General features: G+C 41.0%; 2 protein-coding genes across 10 annotated transcripts in view; one reads left to right on the top strand and one right to left on the bottom strand.

The window, feature by feature from the left end:
- The first annotated feature begins 33 nt into the window (after positions 1 to 33).
- MRPL57 (mitochondrial ribosomal protein L57) lies at positions 34 to 1,806 on the top strand. Of its 2 annotated transcripts, none has more exons than XM_055801547.1 (2): positions 34 to 165; positions 1,342 to 1,806. In XM_055801547.1, exon 2 carries the CDS (start codon positions 1,347 to 1,349, stop codon positions 1,656 to 1,658), a length of 312 nt encoding a protein of 103 aa, XP_055657522.1. In that variant the 5' UTR covers positions 34 to 165; positions 1,342 to 1,346; the 3' UTR covers positions 1,659 to 1,806. The 2 variants fall into 2 exon arrangements, with proteins under 2 accessions (XP_055657522.1, XP_055657523.1); XM_055801548.1 differs by lacking the exon at positions 34 to 165 and adding an exon at positions 189 to 333.
- An 846-nt stretch (positions 1,807 to 2,652) lies between these two features.
- Positions 2,653 to 15,682, bottom strand: part of ZDHHC20 (zinc finger DHHC-type palmitoyltransferase 20) — a 48,420-nt gene continuing 35,390 nt past the window's right edge. For 2 of the 8 annotated variants that reach the window (XR_008746787.1, XR_008746789.1), the window contains 7 exons: positions 15,160 to 15,292; positions 13,410 to 13,536; positions 12,052 to 12,141; positions 10,924 to 11,039; positions 10,710 to 10,832; positions 10,439 to 10,516; positions 2,653 to 8,227 (listed from right to left, as the gene is read on the bottom strand). Coding sequence is in view for 4 of the 8 variants with exons in the window: in XM_027789233.2 (XP_027645034.1) it covers positions 10,479 to 10,516; positions 10,924 to 11,039; positions 12,052 to 12,141; positions 13,410 to 13,536; positions 15,160 to 15,292 (504 nt within the window). In the remaining 4 variants the exon portion in view is untranslated. Of the gene's footprint in view, positions 8,228 to 10,438; positions 10,517 to 10,709; positions 10,843 to 10,923; positions 11,040 to 12,051; positions 12,142 to 13,409; positions 13,537 to 15,159; positions 15,293 to 15,682 lie in introns of all 8 variants that reach the window. The other 6 variants (XM_027789233.2, XM_005229707.4, XM_027789238.2 and 3 more) reach the window with 4 other exon arrangements.

Here is a 15,682-nt window from a genome sequence, read left to right as displayed (position 1 = left end):
GGGGCTGTAGCGACGTTGCCGCCCGCTGCCAGCTTCGAACGGCGGGCAGCGCGCTATTGGCGCCGCCAGGCCCCGCCCGCCCGCCGCCAGCTCTCGCGAGACGGGCCGTTCGCCGCCGCCATCTTGTTTCCCGCCGCGGGGAGGGGGGACCGGCCGTGGGAGTCGGTGAGTGAGGGCGGGGGTCAGCGGCCCGTTGGTTGTGGGACTGGGAGCGCCGCTGCGGCCGTTCGCAGGGCTGCTTCGCCTCGAGGGCGGGCTGACCCGGCCTGAACCGGGAGATAACCTCGGTGGGGGGCGGGCTCCGCTGCCTGGGCCGAGCCCCGCCTGGAGCTGGTGGGCGCCCAGTGGCCCGGGTGGCTCCCGTGGCACCGGGGATCCCCGGAGGGCAGCCGCGCCGTGTCGCGCATCGGCCTCGGGCCCTGTGGAGGCTGCAGCGGGCGCAGGCCGGGGGGCGGGCGGCTGTGCCCTGCCCTGCCGGGAGCGGGGCCGGAGGCTGGGGCCGCAGCGCCGCCGCGGAGCCCCGCAGCTTCGGTCCCGGGCCGGGTCAGGGCGGAGCAGCAGCGCGGGGTTGTGCGGCGGGAACGGGCTGCGGCGGGGTGGCTTTTCGCTGCTCAGCAGTAGGGCTGGTTTATGCCGTGTTAAAGTGCTTGGCTGGCTTCTTAGTTGGTGAAAATACAGTGTAATGAGAGGCCTAGGAGCTAGGCATGCTTAGGACTAATAAGTTAATGAAGAGCACGTGTGTCAAATCTAAACGTAGCTTGGCCTTTCTTGCCTCTTTATTACACCTGCGTATTGTGTTGGAAACAGTATTTGTGCTTTCTACATACAGTGGTTGGTCTAATATTGGATGTTTTCCTCTACAAATGAGATTTCCCGTAGTCAAAATACAAGACTAGGTAATTGTATACAAGCAAGTGTGTGGAGAGACTGTAGCTCAAAATTTGATGCTGAGGGAAGGCCAGATCTGGATCTAGAAGGCAGACCTGGAAATACTCCCTGTTTTGACAGTGCATCTCTCTGAAGAAGAAATGAAGTGAATCCTTTGTTTAATGCTGTCTGGGACCGTATTTTTCATAAATAGTTTATGGAGGACATGCTTTAATCTCAATGTAAAGATAACTGAGTAAACTCATTAGCTACATAAAGATTTCTGCATCCCTTTTCTGGTCTCGGGTTTCCAGTATGTCTGTCATTGTACTGTGTACTGTATTTAACGGTTAGTTCCAATCAGCCGGCTAAAAGGCAGTAGGAGATGTGTATGCGTGCAGTTTTTAATTTTTCTTGTTAAACTTTTTAACTTTTGTTCTTAAGGTAATGAGTATTTTATATTTCTATTTTGAGGCATAATGTTTTTAACAACAGTATTACTCCGAAAGAGAATTCCTGGAAGACAGTGGATCGGAAAGTACAGGCGGCCAAGACCAGTTACCATTTCAATGAAGCAAGCAATGATCCGAAGGTTGGAGATTGAAGCAGAGAATGAGTATTGGCTGAGTCGACCTTACCTGACATGGGAACAGGAGTACAAACATAACACGGAAGAGAGACGTGCAAAATGGGAAGCTTTCAAACGCCAGAAGAAAGCCAAGTTTCCTGAACACAGATATATCAGCGATCATTTAAACCACTTAAATGTGTCGAAAAAGTGGATATCTTGAACAATATGGCATGTATTATGCACTATTGTGGGCTCAGCTGTTGTACCTGTTATAGTACTTTTGTAATTCAGTATAAGGGTGGATGACAAATGGGACCGTGCTACGGCATATGAAATTTTACATTAATAAATGCAGTCCTACGGAACAATTTATGTTTTCTTATTGTTGTCTCTTTAGAAAGACAGTTCTTTCTGTGGTGGTCTGCCATCTGCCTGCCTTCTGTTCTTCAGGGGTTTTGTATAAAATGGCCTGAGTTACCAAGTGCCATGATGATAACAAGAATTACAGCATTGCTAACTTCCTTTTGAAAGCTAGAACACACCTGCTCTCTTGAAAGGGATTATCTGCTGGTACTGACCAGATGGCTGTTAATGGTCACTCTCCCTTCTGCAGGGATACTCTGTATGCCTCAGTACTTGAGACGCAGCTGATGATACTTGCATAGTGCTCACTTCATCGGGCATACACGGACTGAGATGAACTAGAATTAAAAAGTTAGGTGTACGAGGCTGGAAGTCATGGAAGATTGTAAAATGTTACAGGCTTTGTAAACTTTTCGGAAAGAATTGTTAAATTCAAATGCCAGTGTCATTGTCATGTCAGTACAACTTGGGTGTTACTGCTGTCTCACAGAGATTATTTCTGATCTAAAACGAACACAGCTGACTCATGTTTGAGTGGCAGTCTGATTTCTCTGTCATGTTTAAGTGTAATAGTCAGCTGCAAGTTGGGGCGTTTTTATTTCCCCTGTCGAGACCAAGTGACCTGGAAGATGTGTCAAGAGTGTAATCTTAGGTTTAATGCAGCTGGAGTGTAAAAACTGTGGAAGAGTTACAAAATGTTGGTAGGTGGTTTTTCTCACTGATCCAATACACACATGCTACACCTAAGCAATTTTCAGATTCTTTCACATACTTTTATTAAGTTGATGTTGCATTCACTGATGAATTCAAGTGTCAAGTCTGTATTTTATCACTGAAAGAGAGGCCTAAAATGGTAACAAGGTTTTTATTTAAACATGAACCATACTTCAGAGAAGTATGAACAGGTCTGAACACTGATGTACAAAACCTTGAATGCACTTTCAATGGTTATAAATGGCTTAAGATAACATTTACGGAAAAGTATAGGTATGGGGAAGTTGCACAATACAATTAAAACATGAAGGAAGTGCCAGGCAAAGCAATGTGATTTTGTATTTAGTTCATTTATAAAAGCCCATTTTAAAAAGTTACTTCAAGTATTAAACTATACATGGCAATGTGTTTTCTCTGTGCATAGGACTAGTCCTATCTGTAACATACAAAAAAATACAATAACTGTGTCATTATTACATATATCTTTTACAATTCACCTCAAACTTAAATACAGCTCATTACAAGTTTAGGCAGCACAATTAAAAATAACTGTGGAAGTAGAACAGCTGGGACATTGTGATAAGTGCAAATGTTGATGACCCTTGCTGGCAAACACAAAAATAATTGCAGAGATAACCCAGGGAGGTTTCATTCATTTAATTTGAAGAGGGAACAGGGAGAGGGGGCAGATTTAACAGCAGGAACGCTGCCTCTTTCTGTGATAGCTTTGATTGTAAATTGTCATTCAGAAAGATTTCAGTTTCTCACAGTAAAGCTGGTAACAGCAACAGGTCAAGGAAGAGGAGGAACTGGAGAGGAACACGCTAAGCACATGAACTGTCAGCTAAGCAATGGAAACTGAAGGGAATCTGCACATCACCATTAATGCTTTGGTGCCAATAAAGGGGATCCCAATACTTCATCCCCAACATACTGAGCTGAGGATGCGCTCTCTGTTTCTTGGGGCAGGGGATAGGAGAAAGATGGGAACCCCCCAAACCAAAGAAAGCAGTTCTGTAAACATCATCAGACTTCACTACCTAATGGAAACAAGATTCAAGTAATTGCTGCAGAAAACAAACAGCCAAACACCAGTTTTAATCAGCATTAAAACTAATGGCAATTTGCAGCTTCATGACGTTTCACGATGGTTACGGTTACGTAATTAAGAAAAATGCATATAGAAAGCTGTCTATATATACAAAATAAATTGATAGAAATGAGTATAGTAAATGTGTTCAGTATTAAATCACTTCTTTATATGTCGCTGCTCTCTTTGGTGCCATTTAGGGACAGAAGAGCCTCTGATGTTACATACCTAGCTATTTGTTAGGTACCGTGAAAGATGCGTTCTTGGTCTGCACTGAGTTTAAGTAGCCGCTATTTGGAGCCTCTGTAAACCCAGACCTGAATCCCCTATATATATACAATTTTAGACAGTGTCCTCAGAGAACATATGCCAAGAAGTTGTGTGGTTTGGTTTTTTTCATTTTCAAAAATATGGTCAGTCAGTGCTCCACATCTAGGCGGATCTGGTTATTCTACGTCGGAGTCAATGCATCTCTTGGTAAATCTGCCAGACACTAACGCAAGAACGGTTTTTTTTTCCTCCTCTTGGGGCTCTGTTAAGCTACAACCAGACCATACTTCAGATGGATCAAGAAGTTCTTTGAGCGCATATTAAATGGTATTTAACTTAACTAAAGCCTCCCAACCCCAAAAGACTATTTACAATACAGAAGAGCCACAAAAGCTGAAATGAGGGAAGAAACAGTACCTGAACGCTGCAGGCATTTAGCACTCCGGAGAACAGGACCGGTTTCTAAGAACAGCATACCAGAAGTTGCTTGGTACTTGGAAATTTCACATTCAAGGGGCAGCTTTAACAAAAATGTTACCATAATTTCTACTCAAAACACTAAAAAATTCCCTCTAAAATAATCCTCTGAATACTTAAGAGTGGAAGTTTTTAATCAAAGGCTTATTATGATGCATCTAACTGCATTTCAGGATACACTGCAGTCTCAGGATAATACTGCAGGAAGTCAGTTACAACAGAAACCTCTTCCCATAATACACCTTTCATAGGAGAAGCAGTAATGCGTATATTGTACACTGAATAAATAACTGTAAGAAAAACCCCCAGTATTAGCTGTGTAGTTTTAAGTATCTTCTGTTTATGGATCTCCCTGCCTTATCTTCCCAGGTTTATCATCTCAAGACATTTCAGAAATCTTGAGGAGAAATCACACTGAAAACTTGTCCTGTGTCAGGCTTCTGTCCTCACACTGGGAGGTTAATGTCATTTTCTGTGCATGACTTGTGTGTACGTGTGGTTTTTTTAAAGAAAAAAATCAGTAAGAAAAACTAAAGCATAGTTTCTAATGGCAGCCAGTGCCAACTATCCTACAGTAACTACTATTTATGGCTTGCAGTAGTAATTGTTTTGATGGATTTAAAACCTTAAGGACTGTTATTTTTAGTGACAAACTTAAGTATTTTCACAGCTTGCTGATACAGAGCAGATTAAAGCACAAACCCAGTGTGTACAACATGACCCAGTACCCTTAACAGTTGTTGTCTCAGGATCCACCTCCCATCTGGCCTCCTGAACAGGTAGGGCTGCTCTTCTCGCATTCACGGGAAGTTTTCAGCTCTCCAGCGCACAGGCCAAAAGGACCTATTTCCTGGGGCACCCCTACAGCCCCCTGCCTCTGCTGGCAGTAGTACCTACGTCGGCTTGCAACTCAACAGCCAAACAGCTGTTTGCCCTCATCACCTTTTAAATTTCTGGCTTGCTCCCTCGTTTTGCATATCCTATTCTCTAGTACTGCACAGAGCGCCCTTACTTATGGCTAGGGAGCCATCAGGACAGAACTCTGAAAGACAGAAGACATCGTCCTGCCACCCTCCTCCACAGCCAGGGCCTGCCAGGAAAGCCTGGCCCTTCTATCCCACTGTGTTCCCTTAATGCTCATCAATACCATTTCCCTTAGAGAACTTAATTCCTTTCCATCCACCTGGGGTTTCTCTTAGCAACCAGTTCCCTGGAGAGGGGGAGGGACTGGGAGTGGTACATTTGGAATAATCATATTTGGATCATTTTACTATGTTTCATATTTGTCAAAGTGACTTTTCAGTAACGCCTGCTTTTACACACTCTGGCCTCAAGAGTATCTTAAGCACATTGCTCTCCTTCTTTTCTCATCTGAAACATGAGGAAAAACCTGGGATAAAACATACCCGTGATCTGCATGAAGATGTCAGAAACATCACCTCTTCATGAAAAGCCACAAAAACATCCATCAGATACACAAAGAACTGGTTTCAGATGACCAGCACTTGCTAGAGAACACACATGGAATTAGCCCAGTCTATTTACTTACAGTTTTTCCTGTAGGTTAACTATCCTGACTTAAGAAATCAAACAAGTTATACTGATGTTAGCCTACAGTATATATACACACATTCATATGAGGGAATATCAAGCACTTTGAGGGGTGGGGGTGGTGGGAACAGATACCATATTGCTGGATTAGAGACATAGGTTTTGCTTATAGTTCTGCTGGATGGTATCTGTGGATGTATGTGTTAATTCAGCTGTAACACACTGATGCAGTATAAGCCAGATGACCTCCCAGGCCCCCCATTACAGTTCCACCGGTTTTTGGGGTCCGGTATCCAGAACGAGCTGTCTGAACTTAGTCTTCTGTCTCTGTTGTCTTCCTCACAAAATTTTGCTGGTGCAGTACTGCTGAGAGCTTATGTTCATATCAACATTTCTCAATTGACCTTCGAGAAGAAAAAGCTAAACCTTTCAGATTAATGTGTAGCAAATATTTTTGTAAGTTTTGAAATTAGCAAAAGCAAAATTTCTTGTACAAAGGTTGAAGAACCATTCTGCAACTTTTGTAAAACACGCAAGTTTGGGCCATTACTTCTGTCTCAACAACATCCAATAGCGACCAAATCACGTTCATAGGTTTTCATAGGGTTCTTGTTCCAGAAGATTAATATCTAAGAAAAATCTATTCTCTCCCAAGACAAAAAAATACTTGTTTTCAACCTTACAGTATACCTGGTACCTTAGTATGTCCAGCATGAACATATTTGACTTAAGTAGCAATCAGTCCAGGAGAGAAACCAAACATTCTTTTGGTCCAGATCATCAACTCTGCTACTACCTTCAGTCTGTATCTAAAGTGCTCACATCTCTTTGTAATCAGCTTCAGCTCAACATGAGAAAAGTTACAGACAGGAAAATAGTATTTGTCCCTTTTTCCAGGTGCAAAATTCCAATACCACCCAAAGATGAGTTAGCAGTCTTCTCTATAGAGGAGTGGGGCGGGGGGGAAACAAACCATGTGGATTGCTGTAAATCTCGAGCTTAGGATGGACTTTATTCCTCACAGAAGGAAACACATTTTGCCTTTTGTGAACAGGTACATCACTGCACAAAGCACTCAGTCCTTAGCAATTTCAGCATCACTTAAACTGGACTTGGAAGTGGCAGACTAAAGCATACACATTTTCAGTGTGTTAACACAGATGTATGATCCAACACTAATTTTCTCGCAAAAATTTGATAATTGTTTGAATGGTAATTTAGAACCAATAAAAACTTGTGCCTTTATTAAAAAGATAAAACAAGAGTATAGAACAGTATTTATAAATCAGCAAGAGTCCCATAGAAAAAGCAGTACTCTGCCAGCTCCATTTTCTAACAACACACAACTGCAATAAGGTTTTTCTCAGGGGTACTTTACCATTTTATTACTGCCTCATACAGAACACTGCAGACATTAACAGATAATGTAACATTTGTTAATGCCTTCTTGGATTGGCTTTTCTTTGTGTGCCGATAGACAAGTGTTAGAAAGTAATAATCCACGCTTTTTCAACTAAAAACTGAGTTTGCTTCTTTGAGCTTTGTTCTTGATATGATTAAATCAATTTAAAATGATGGGGAGGGGGGGGGAGCTCAATCTTACAGCAAAAAAAAGCAACACCCAGGTAAAAGGCTCTTATGTTGTTGGCATTGCCTTGCTCCAAAGCACAGCTAGTAGAAAGAATCCTGTCCCGGAAGACTTGGAGAGCTATGATCATGGGGTAGACTGGTTAACAGGAAGAGGGGAGAAGATATCATCCAGTCCCTTCCCCATCACCTGGTGTCTGAACTATGTATAGTTGCACTTCAGACTCACCGGGCTGTGCTCTATGTTGATTTTTCTTCCCCTGCCTGCCCCCCCCCCCCCCCCCCTTTTTTTTTTTTTTTTGTTTTTCTTTCTTCTTCTTTTCCTTTTTTCTTTCTTTCTGTACCCTGGAGACCGGCTATGGGAGTGACTTCTGCAGTGCCTAAGGTATGAAGGTTGCCCGTGGGGAGGTAGGAGTCTCTGCAATCTACCCCCACCACTGCAGCATAACAGAAATGCATAGTTCCCACTCTGGACCTTGTGCATCCAAGCAGGGCACTTCAGGATTTGGCCCTTTGGTAGCAGGATATAATTCAGTCTTGCATAAATGCACAGTAAGAATCTTAAGGCATCTGTCTTAACCTCCCTGCTCCGCAATAGTGCTTACAAGAATCCATTGTACTGTGCAGAAACTTGAATTTCTTGTCTCTTCCTAAAATGTTCATGTTCCATTTTTTACTGACCAACTTCTTCCAAACAAAATTAAGTAATATTCAAGCACAAAATGTGTTGCAGAAACCTAGTGAAACAAAAAAAGGTGATTAATGGAATTACAGCACTCACTTTGAAAAAACAGGTCATAGTGCAGTACACAATGTGGCTAGGGAACATGATTTACAGACTCACGATTCAGGACAGCAGTTAAGGTAACTTCAACTCATAATTAGCCTTCTGGGAGGTGTGGGTTTGTTTTTTGTTGTTTTGTTTTTGGTTTAAACCTCTTAGGTTTTAGAAGATTATCTCCACTAAGAACATCAATCCATCGCCACTGACCTGTGGCTAAATCCTCTTGGCTCCCTGATTGGCAAGAATTGCTCATTCGTTTTGAACCAAGTTGATAGATCTGGGGACACAAATGAGATTTGCCTAGGTGAGGCTGCAAGACTGCTGGTTGGGAGATCAGCCTTCTTTCACAAGTCATGCTCTTTTTCTCCAAAATAACCTGGCAATTTTACTCATCAGCCACAACCTTGTTTCTGCTGTGTGTTATAGGCATAAAATCGAAAAATACAACTATTAGTCTGTTACAGACTATATGAAAGTGCACAAAACAGATGTTGTGGATCTCACAGCTATTGCACAGTTGCTTATAGTTGCCGGGGGACTGGAGTCAACCACCTTGGCCTACAGAAACTGTGATCAAATCCAACTGAACTCAGAAGGGCTGAAATGTGCTACTGAGTTAACCATTATTTGAGAAAACAGATAACAAAATGCTTTTGTGTTGGCTGCAATTATGCACTATTTATTTGTATTACTTTTAAAACTACAGCAGTATGGGCAAGTGTGACACAAAGTACACAACCTTCCTTTATTAAATTTGGCATGACTTCAGGGAGAGAAGCAGGATAAAAAGGAAATTAATCCCAGACTATTACCAGTTAATTGTCTAGCTTAAGCCATTCACTTATGCTCCCTCTTTAGGTCAGTAGAAAGAAAGATTAAAACCTCTCTATAATACCCTATCAAAGGCTGCTGGGATGACCTGCTCTCAGAAGTTATCTGTTCCTTTCTATGAAGAATAGAAAAGCCTTAGTAACCTGTTTAGATCAGATTAGTTTTTATATACCTAGAGGCTGAAAGAAGTCCTTTGCTTGGGACATTCATTTACAAAATTATACAAAGCATTAAGAAAAGTTGCAAAGGGAAAACTCATCACTGGTGGGTTCTCATGGTCAAGTAGGTTTTTCAGAAATACCACTAACTAGTCTAATTTTGATTTTGTATGATTTACACTGATCAGTCTGACTAACATTAGTCCAAGCATCACACCATCCCACAGACAGACCTTTTAAGACAGATTTTTTTTTTCCTTGAAAACAAGCCAACCTCCCCACCCCCTAGTCATTCTAGGTCAGAAGGGTTATTAAAAAAAAAAAAAAAGAAAGAAAAAAAAAGAAAAAAGTGATCCTAAAATTACTGAGCTCGCAAAACTCAAATGCTATGTTTTCTTTCCAAAGAAAATGGGAATTTCTTGCAAGTTCTGTCCTGTCCCTCCACCTTTTTTTTTTTGGGGGGGGGTGAGGGGGAGAGAGCGAATGACTCAGCCCTCAACATCTACAGTTGCTAGTCATGCAAGTATGATCAGTTTCTCTTCCAGAGAGAAAAAAATTAATGGAAGCTTATAAGATCACCACACTATGAAACCAACATAAGTCTAATTTAGTAACTGGAAATATATCAAGAGAAGTTTTCATATATACCGCAGCACTCTTTGTACTTCCTAAATGCAAAGTGCACGCAGAGCTCTTACGTAATAGATCACTGTCGATTCCAAGTATGACAAAGCAGCCTGTATGCAGACACCTATATTTACCTACCGACCTTCCTTCCTTGTGTGCATGCAGCTTCTTAAAGCATAACAGCACAGCATGGCCCACCAATGTACGATTAAGCTGTTCCTTAAGAACAGTGCTTCCTCAAGACAGCACTTCATCTTGAAATTGCCTATTTAGCAGATTAGATTCTTTAATTCTAATTCTACCCACTTCAATCTAAATTACAGGATTAGTCTGACTCGTCAGATCTAGCCAGCCCATGTTTCCTGCACTACAGCATTACTCCCATTCTTGCCTTCTAGACAGCCATTTATTATTTAGACTTATTCTACTACACATTCAACATCAGAGGACTCCTCTGCATTCCATAACTAGTGACTTTTGACTTCAAGATGTCTATTTTAGTTTACTCATACATATACAGAAATGGCAATCAATTATGTTGGTCTTACCTGTTTCTCATTGAGATGGTTGGTTAGTAATAAGCTGAGATCAGCTTTCCAATGAAACTATAATATGCTTTTTTGCACCTAAAATGTGAGAGAATCTCAATTATGTGTTTTTGCAGATTTGCACAACAAATAGCAAAGACTTCAAACCAGAAAATGGATTTATCATGTTGTGCCTATTTTAGGAAAAATATTTTCCTCCCCCTAATGAAATGTAAAAAGATCCAAAATCTCAGAACAGGAAGTGCAAAAGCAAGAATTATCTATCCATTACCTTAGTGTAATAGCTAGTTTTGGAGCAGAGCATGGGACACAAGTTAGCCTTAACTTCTAAACATGCTGATTTGATTCTATGGAACAAATCTTCTTATACTTGACTCCAAACAATTCCTAAGGACTTTTTAGGCCTAAAAAATAAAAAAAAAAAAAGGAAAAACCCACCACAAAAACCCCCACAGAATCATCAGAAGTGCTACAGTGCAGGTTACCTGATTTAACATTTTCCTCTTCAGGGCCACTTTCCACCCACTGACTGTCACTGGCTAGCAATCGGTTTTGTGATTCACTGAGTGGTCGAGTAGGAAAGGACTGATTGGCTCCAGAGCTGAAAAGCAAAGTCAACAGGAATTCTGTAATAGCAGTAGCTGCTTATTTCAGACATTTCTAAAATACTGAAGTTCCTTAAGAGCAAAGCCAACAACAAAACCCCCTATCCTGCCAACTAAAAATGGCCCCGTGCCCCCAACCCTAATCCTCCTATGTGCTTTTTCCAGTCATCAGTCTAAATCCTTACTGGACACAGGTCACTCACAGTTTTAATGGGAAAAAAAAGCACAGCTTGATAGACAAGAAATGGCATACTGACATCAACGCTGTGGCCATATAGTTAATTTCCACAGGTTATGTTGCACTGGAAGCAACAACTTCTCAGTATTGCCTTTGAACCCCCTTAATGCCTGATAACCCAGGTGACTGCTGTTGACAACATCCTTCAGCTACAAATTAAGCAAACTATAAAAAAGACTTCTAAAATGGCAAATGTAAATACCCCCAGAAGTTTCACATACTCTTATGTCTTTGAATCTAAAGCAGCCTTCCTGAAAATATGCAAATGTGGAAGGAATAAAAAACCCAATAAGCTAACGCCCCTCCAGTGCTAAAACACAGCAATAACCACAGTGATCTATCTCTTGCAAACTGTGTCTCAGCATCCCCTGTCTAAGCATGCTGGAGGAGGTGAAATACAAACACCACCTTGCCTTTCTCTCATTCCAAAAAATGTCTTAAAACTTTTTTTTTTTCCCACGGAACATTATTCAGTCTTTCCTGAGACTCTTTTGATTGTTGTTAAGAGCCAATAAGCCCTCTTAATTTCTGTATTACTGTTTCCTTAGAGCCATATCCTCTGTTATAGGTCAAAACCAAGAAACAGACTTTCTGCATCAAGCAGCACCATTTTTTAGTCTTGATCCATTCTGTCCTTCTCTGAAGACTTACAAACTCACTCTGAAGATGACAAGAAGTATAAAAAATTAAATCATCATTCTGAAACAATTTTTCTCCAGATGAAGTACAGAACCGTACAAAATCATCAGTATCTTAAATGCTACAGTTACCTTTTGGCAGGTTCATTTTGGCTTGAGACAGTAAGTTGCTCTGGATCCATAATCACCAGACGAGTTGGAAAGTTACACCCATCACCCAAACTAAACCAGAAACAAAGATTCAAATCACTTTTTGTAGTTGACTTAAATAAACTGAACAAGTACCCATCCAAAAGACAAACACTACAGGCCTGAATCAATTACTTGAGTGCAGCATTGAACTCCAGACTTGAGTAAGACAGTTCTACCACCAAGCTGGATGATCAGTTGATTAAATCCTGGAGCTCAAATGATTCCCACCCTATCTCTCAGCATGGATTGCTGAGCATAGCACTACTCTATGGATCTCAAAAACATCACTGTTCCTGTGGACTATAGCCCTAGTCTACCCCCAGACCACTCTGCACACATAGTCAGACTATGTGGTGTTGACAACCCCAGAAGCTGTACCATAATAATACTCTCGTGGTTATGCTTTACCCTCTGCCCACCATTTTGAGTTTAGCTAACCCTTCTTTTAAAGCAAGTTTAATCAGGATAAAATGTGGTGGCAAAACAAACTGATCCATCTACAATATAGCTTCTTTAAACACATGAGAAGTCATGGTAGTTGAGCAAACAGCTGAGGCAATGTAAGATCTTGTTATTACCTCTGCTGTTTGCTGCCAGACCACAGCTTCACAAATGGGTTCATGATACACAACCCCTGAAAAGCAGTGTTGAAACACGGCTCCTGCTTTGTTCTGTTGGCTTTCAGGGTGGTGGGGTGGTGGGAGTGGGTAGCAGGTCAGTCTTCCTTCATCAAGCTTCTCTGATGCTTGTCTGCAACTCTTAACAGTGGCTCAAGTAAAGTTTTAAAACTAGTATCTTGCATCATATCATAATTTTTTTTGCACTGCTGCTTATTTACATGCACTTTCTCAGGTGGCTTTCAATACTGAAACTGGCATCTACAGCAAAAGGAAAGCTGCCAAGTGTTTTCAGGGGTAAGAGGGGGTGGTTTTGAACTGACATTGTTTCAGTCTAGCTGAAGTTCAACATTTGGATCTCCTCTGAGTTGCTGATTTCTGCTCTATAATCAGACAATACTGCTACCACCTAAAGGTGACAATTTTTGAAATAAATTTCTCAAAACCCTTCTAAACTTCCATATCTGGAAGGCCCTTGCCAATAAGCCTCTTGCCTTTGAACAAAACCTGGTGCAGACTTTGCTCAGTTTTCTCCTCCACATTTTCCCTACACCAATACTCATTGTGCAGGATTTCCAAGCTGGCTTTTCAGGTGTGCTTTATTTTTTACGAGAAGGGCAAGCAAGGTGAAAGCCATGAAACCAATTTATTCCCCAATTCGTTCCCATTCAGACTGAATACCTGGTAAAGATAGGGAGTAGCCAATACTTCTTTTCATCTCCAAAAACCTCCCTCAGATTTTTGCTGCATCCAAGAGAAAACCCGTTTTTATCAGGGCCATTTCGAAATGTGGGTGCTCGGAATGTTTCTGTAAAAGAAAAACATGCAATATCTCTAAAGTGATAAGGAGTCAGGGAAGACAAACAAACAGATCCAAACTTCTCTATTGTGAGAAGTGTCAGCCAAGCTGAGATGATCTTGTTGTGTACTAGGGGGGTGGATGGTGGTTGTGGGGTGTAAGTCATCTGAAGTAATCTGAGAGTATAAAAATCATCACAGGGTTAATGACAAAAACAGAAATGAAAAGTAAGAACATTATGTAAGCAGAACAGTCATCTTTCTCTCTTTACATCTAATGTAAGGTCTGAGACAGAGCTAAGTATCATCAGCATGCCAGAGATACCACATCCCTTATTGATGACTAGCTCTCTCTTTGGCCTGTGAAGCCTTCTTTGAGCAGACGACTTCCTCTTCTAGACGCAATTTACCACAAGCACTACTGGACCTAAATGAGCACAGGACAGTTCTTTCCACTTCTGCCAAGGTCTGAAGTTGAACTAAGAGCATCCCATGGTATCAGAGAAAGATGAGATCTATTACATTAGAAACAAAGACACACCACAAACTGTGGCAAACCACCACCATTTTTCTAGTCAGTCTAGTTACACCCTTGGCCAAGAACCAAGAGGACTCATTGCTCTTCCCATACCAACAGCTTGGCTTCTTGCAATCATGATCCAGAAAGTCAATAAAGTACTGACTGTGTTGCCAATTATGACCACTGACTTTTAGGTAAAGCATGTGCTAACATTTTCTTCAAAGCTAAAATAGAGACTGTGAATATTTCTTAGCTGTAGATACGTCAAAAGGACTCAAACAACCCTCCTGTCAAGCAATCAAAAAATTCCTTTTCCTATCAAAAAAGTCTAGCAAACTGAAAATTATTTCACTTTTAATCAACCCATTTACTTTTGAGGATAGAAATTTAACTTCTATTGAAAGGTATAAGATTTTGACTTACTCAGCTGTGGAAATATCTAAGAGTCCCTGTGCCCCCCTACCCTGCAAAAAACACCTTCTAAAATGCTTTAGCAAGAACTTTGAATCATTTGAATAATGCATGTAACTTCCTTATGCTGGTTAATGCCATTTAAAACATTTAGGCATAGAAATTACAGGAAACTCTTTTTATTATTTAGGAAACATGCATCAGTGTTTCCATCTGCATTGCACTGCTTTTATAAGCCACTTCCTAATAGTGAGGTTCACTTTATTTCACAGGATTTAAGAATACTCTTTTGGATCTAGTTAAAAATGTAGTAAGTTCAGACACAGTGGAGCCTTTAGCTTTGTTGGGGCCACCCAGCTACTCAAAGTATTAGAACAACAGGGCTTCTGGCAAGTACAATTGCGATACATACTTAACACTATATAAAAACACAACAAAAATGCACAGTGCCTTGAGATCTCAAAAATACAAGCAAGAGAGATTAACACTCATCATGAACCCAAATGATTGGCTACAGCAGAGGACCCCTACACATGCTTCATTTTCCCATATGTTTCACCTTTACTTTCACTAAATATGCTTTTTATTGCACAGTGTTTAAAAACTCTGTTTAGATGTGATGGCATATTCTGTAGGCCTCACACTCTCATTGGCTTCTTGGTTTTCTGGACAAGGAACAGTTCCGTATTCCAATTAACTGACCTATGGTTGATCTGTTTTTGCCAACTAGCCAGCAGTGGTAGCTGAAGAGTGACAGTATGCTGATGAAGAACATGGCTGCCACAAAGAACAGGAACAGTACGTGGAATTTTGCATGGGTATCTGGCAATTCATTCTGGGGAGAAAAAGAGTGAGAGATTAATACGTTAACACTTTTTAGCAACTAATTCAGCATTGCCACTAAACATTTCCTGCCACAACCACTCTGCTACAGGTCTTTCACTTCACTTTTCATAAAGAAAAAAAAGCACAAGCCCAGCTTCCCTTTAATGTCATGTTAAAGTGGTATACAACAGAATTTAAAGCTGATGGGTACCTCTTACACCTGACTTTAGTAGCATGAGTGCATATGTTCATCTGTTAGTTTTCAAATGTAAAGTAGGGGTCAAGGAAAAAAAAAAATCCTACACTAAAAAATGTTAACTGTGCAGCCACAGCCAAAGAGACACCAGGAAAACGCATCCAAAATTACTTACTTTGAAGGGAAAAAAATACAACAAAAATG

Source organism: Falco peregrinus, chromosome 4 (assembly GCF_023634155.1).
Source record: "Falco peregrinus isolate bFalPer1 chromosome 4, bFalPer1.pri, whole genome shotgun sequence".
Lineage (NCBI taxonomy): Eukaryota > Metazoa > Chordata > Aves > Falconiformes > Falconidae > Falco > Falco peregrinus.
This window is presented reverse-complemented; position numbering and strand designations above follow the sequence as displayed.

Coding starts and splice junctions, on each gene's coding strand:
- MRPL57 (XM_055801547.1), top strand. CDS start 1,347: ATGTTTTTAACAACAGTATTACTCCGAAAGAGAATTCCTGGAAGACAG.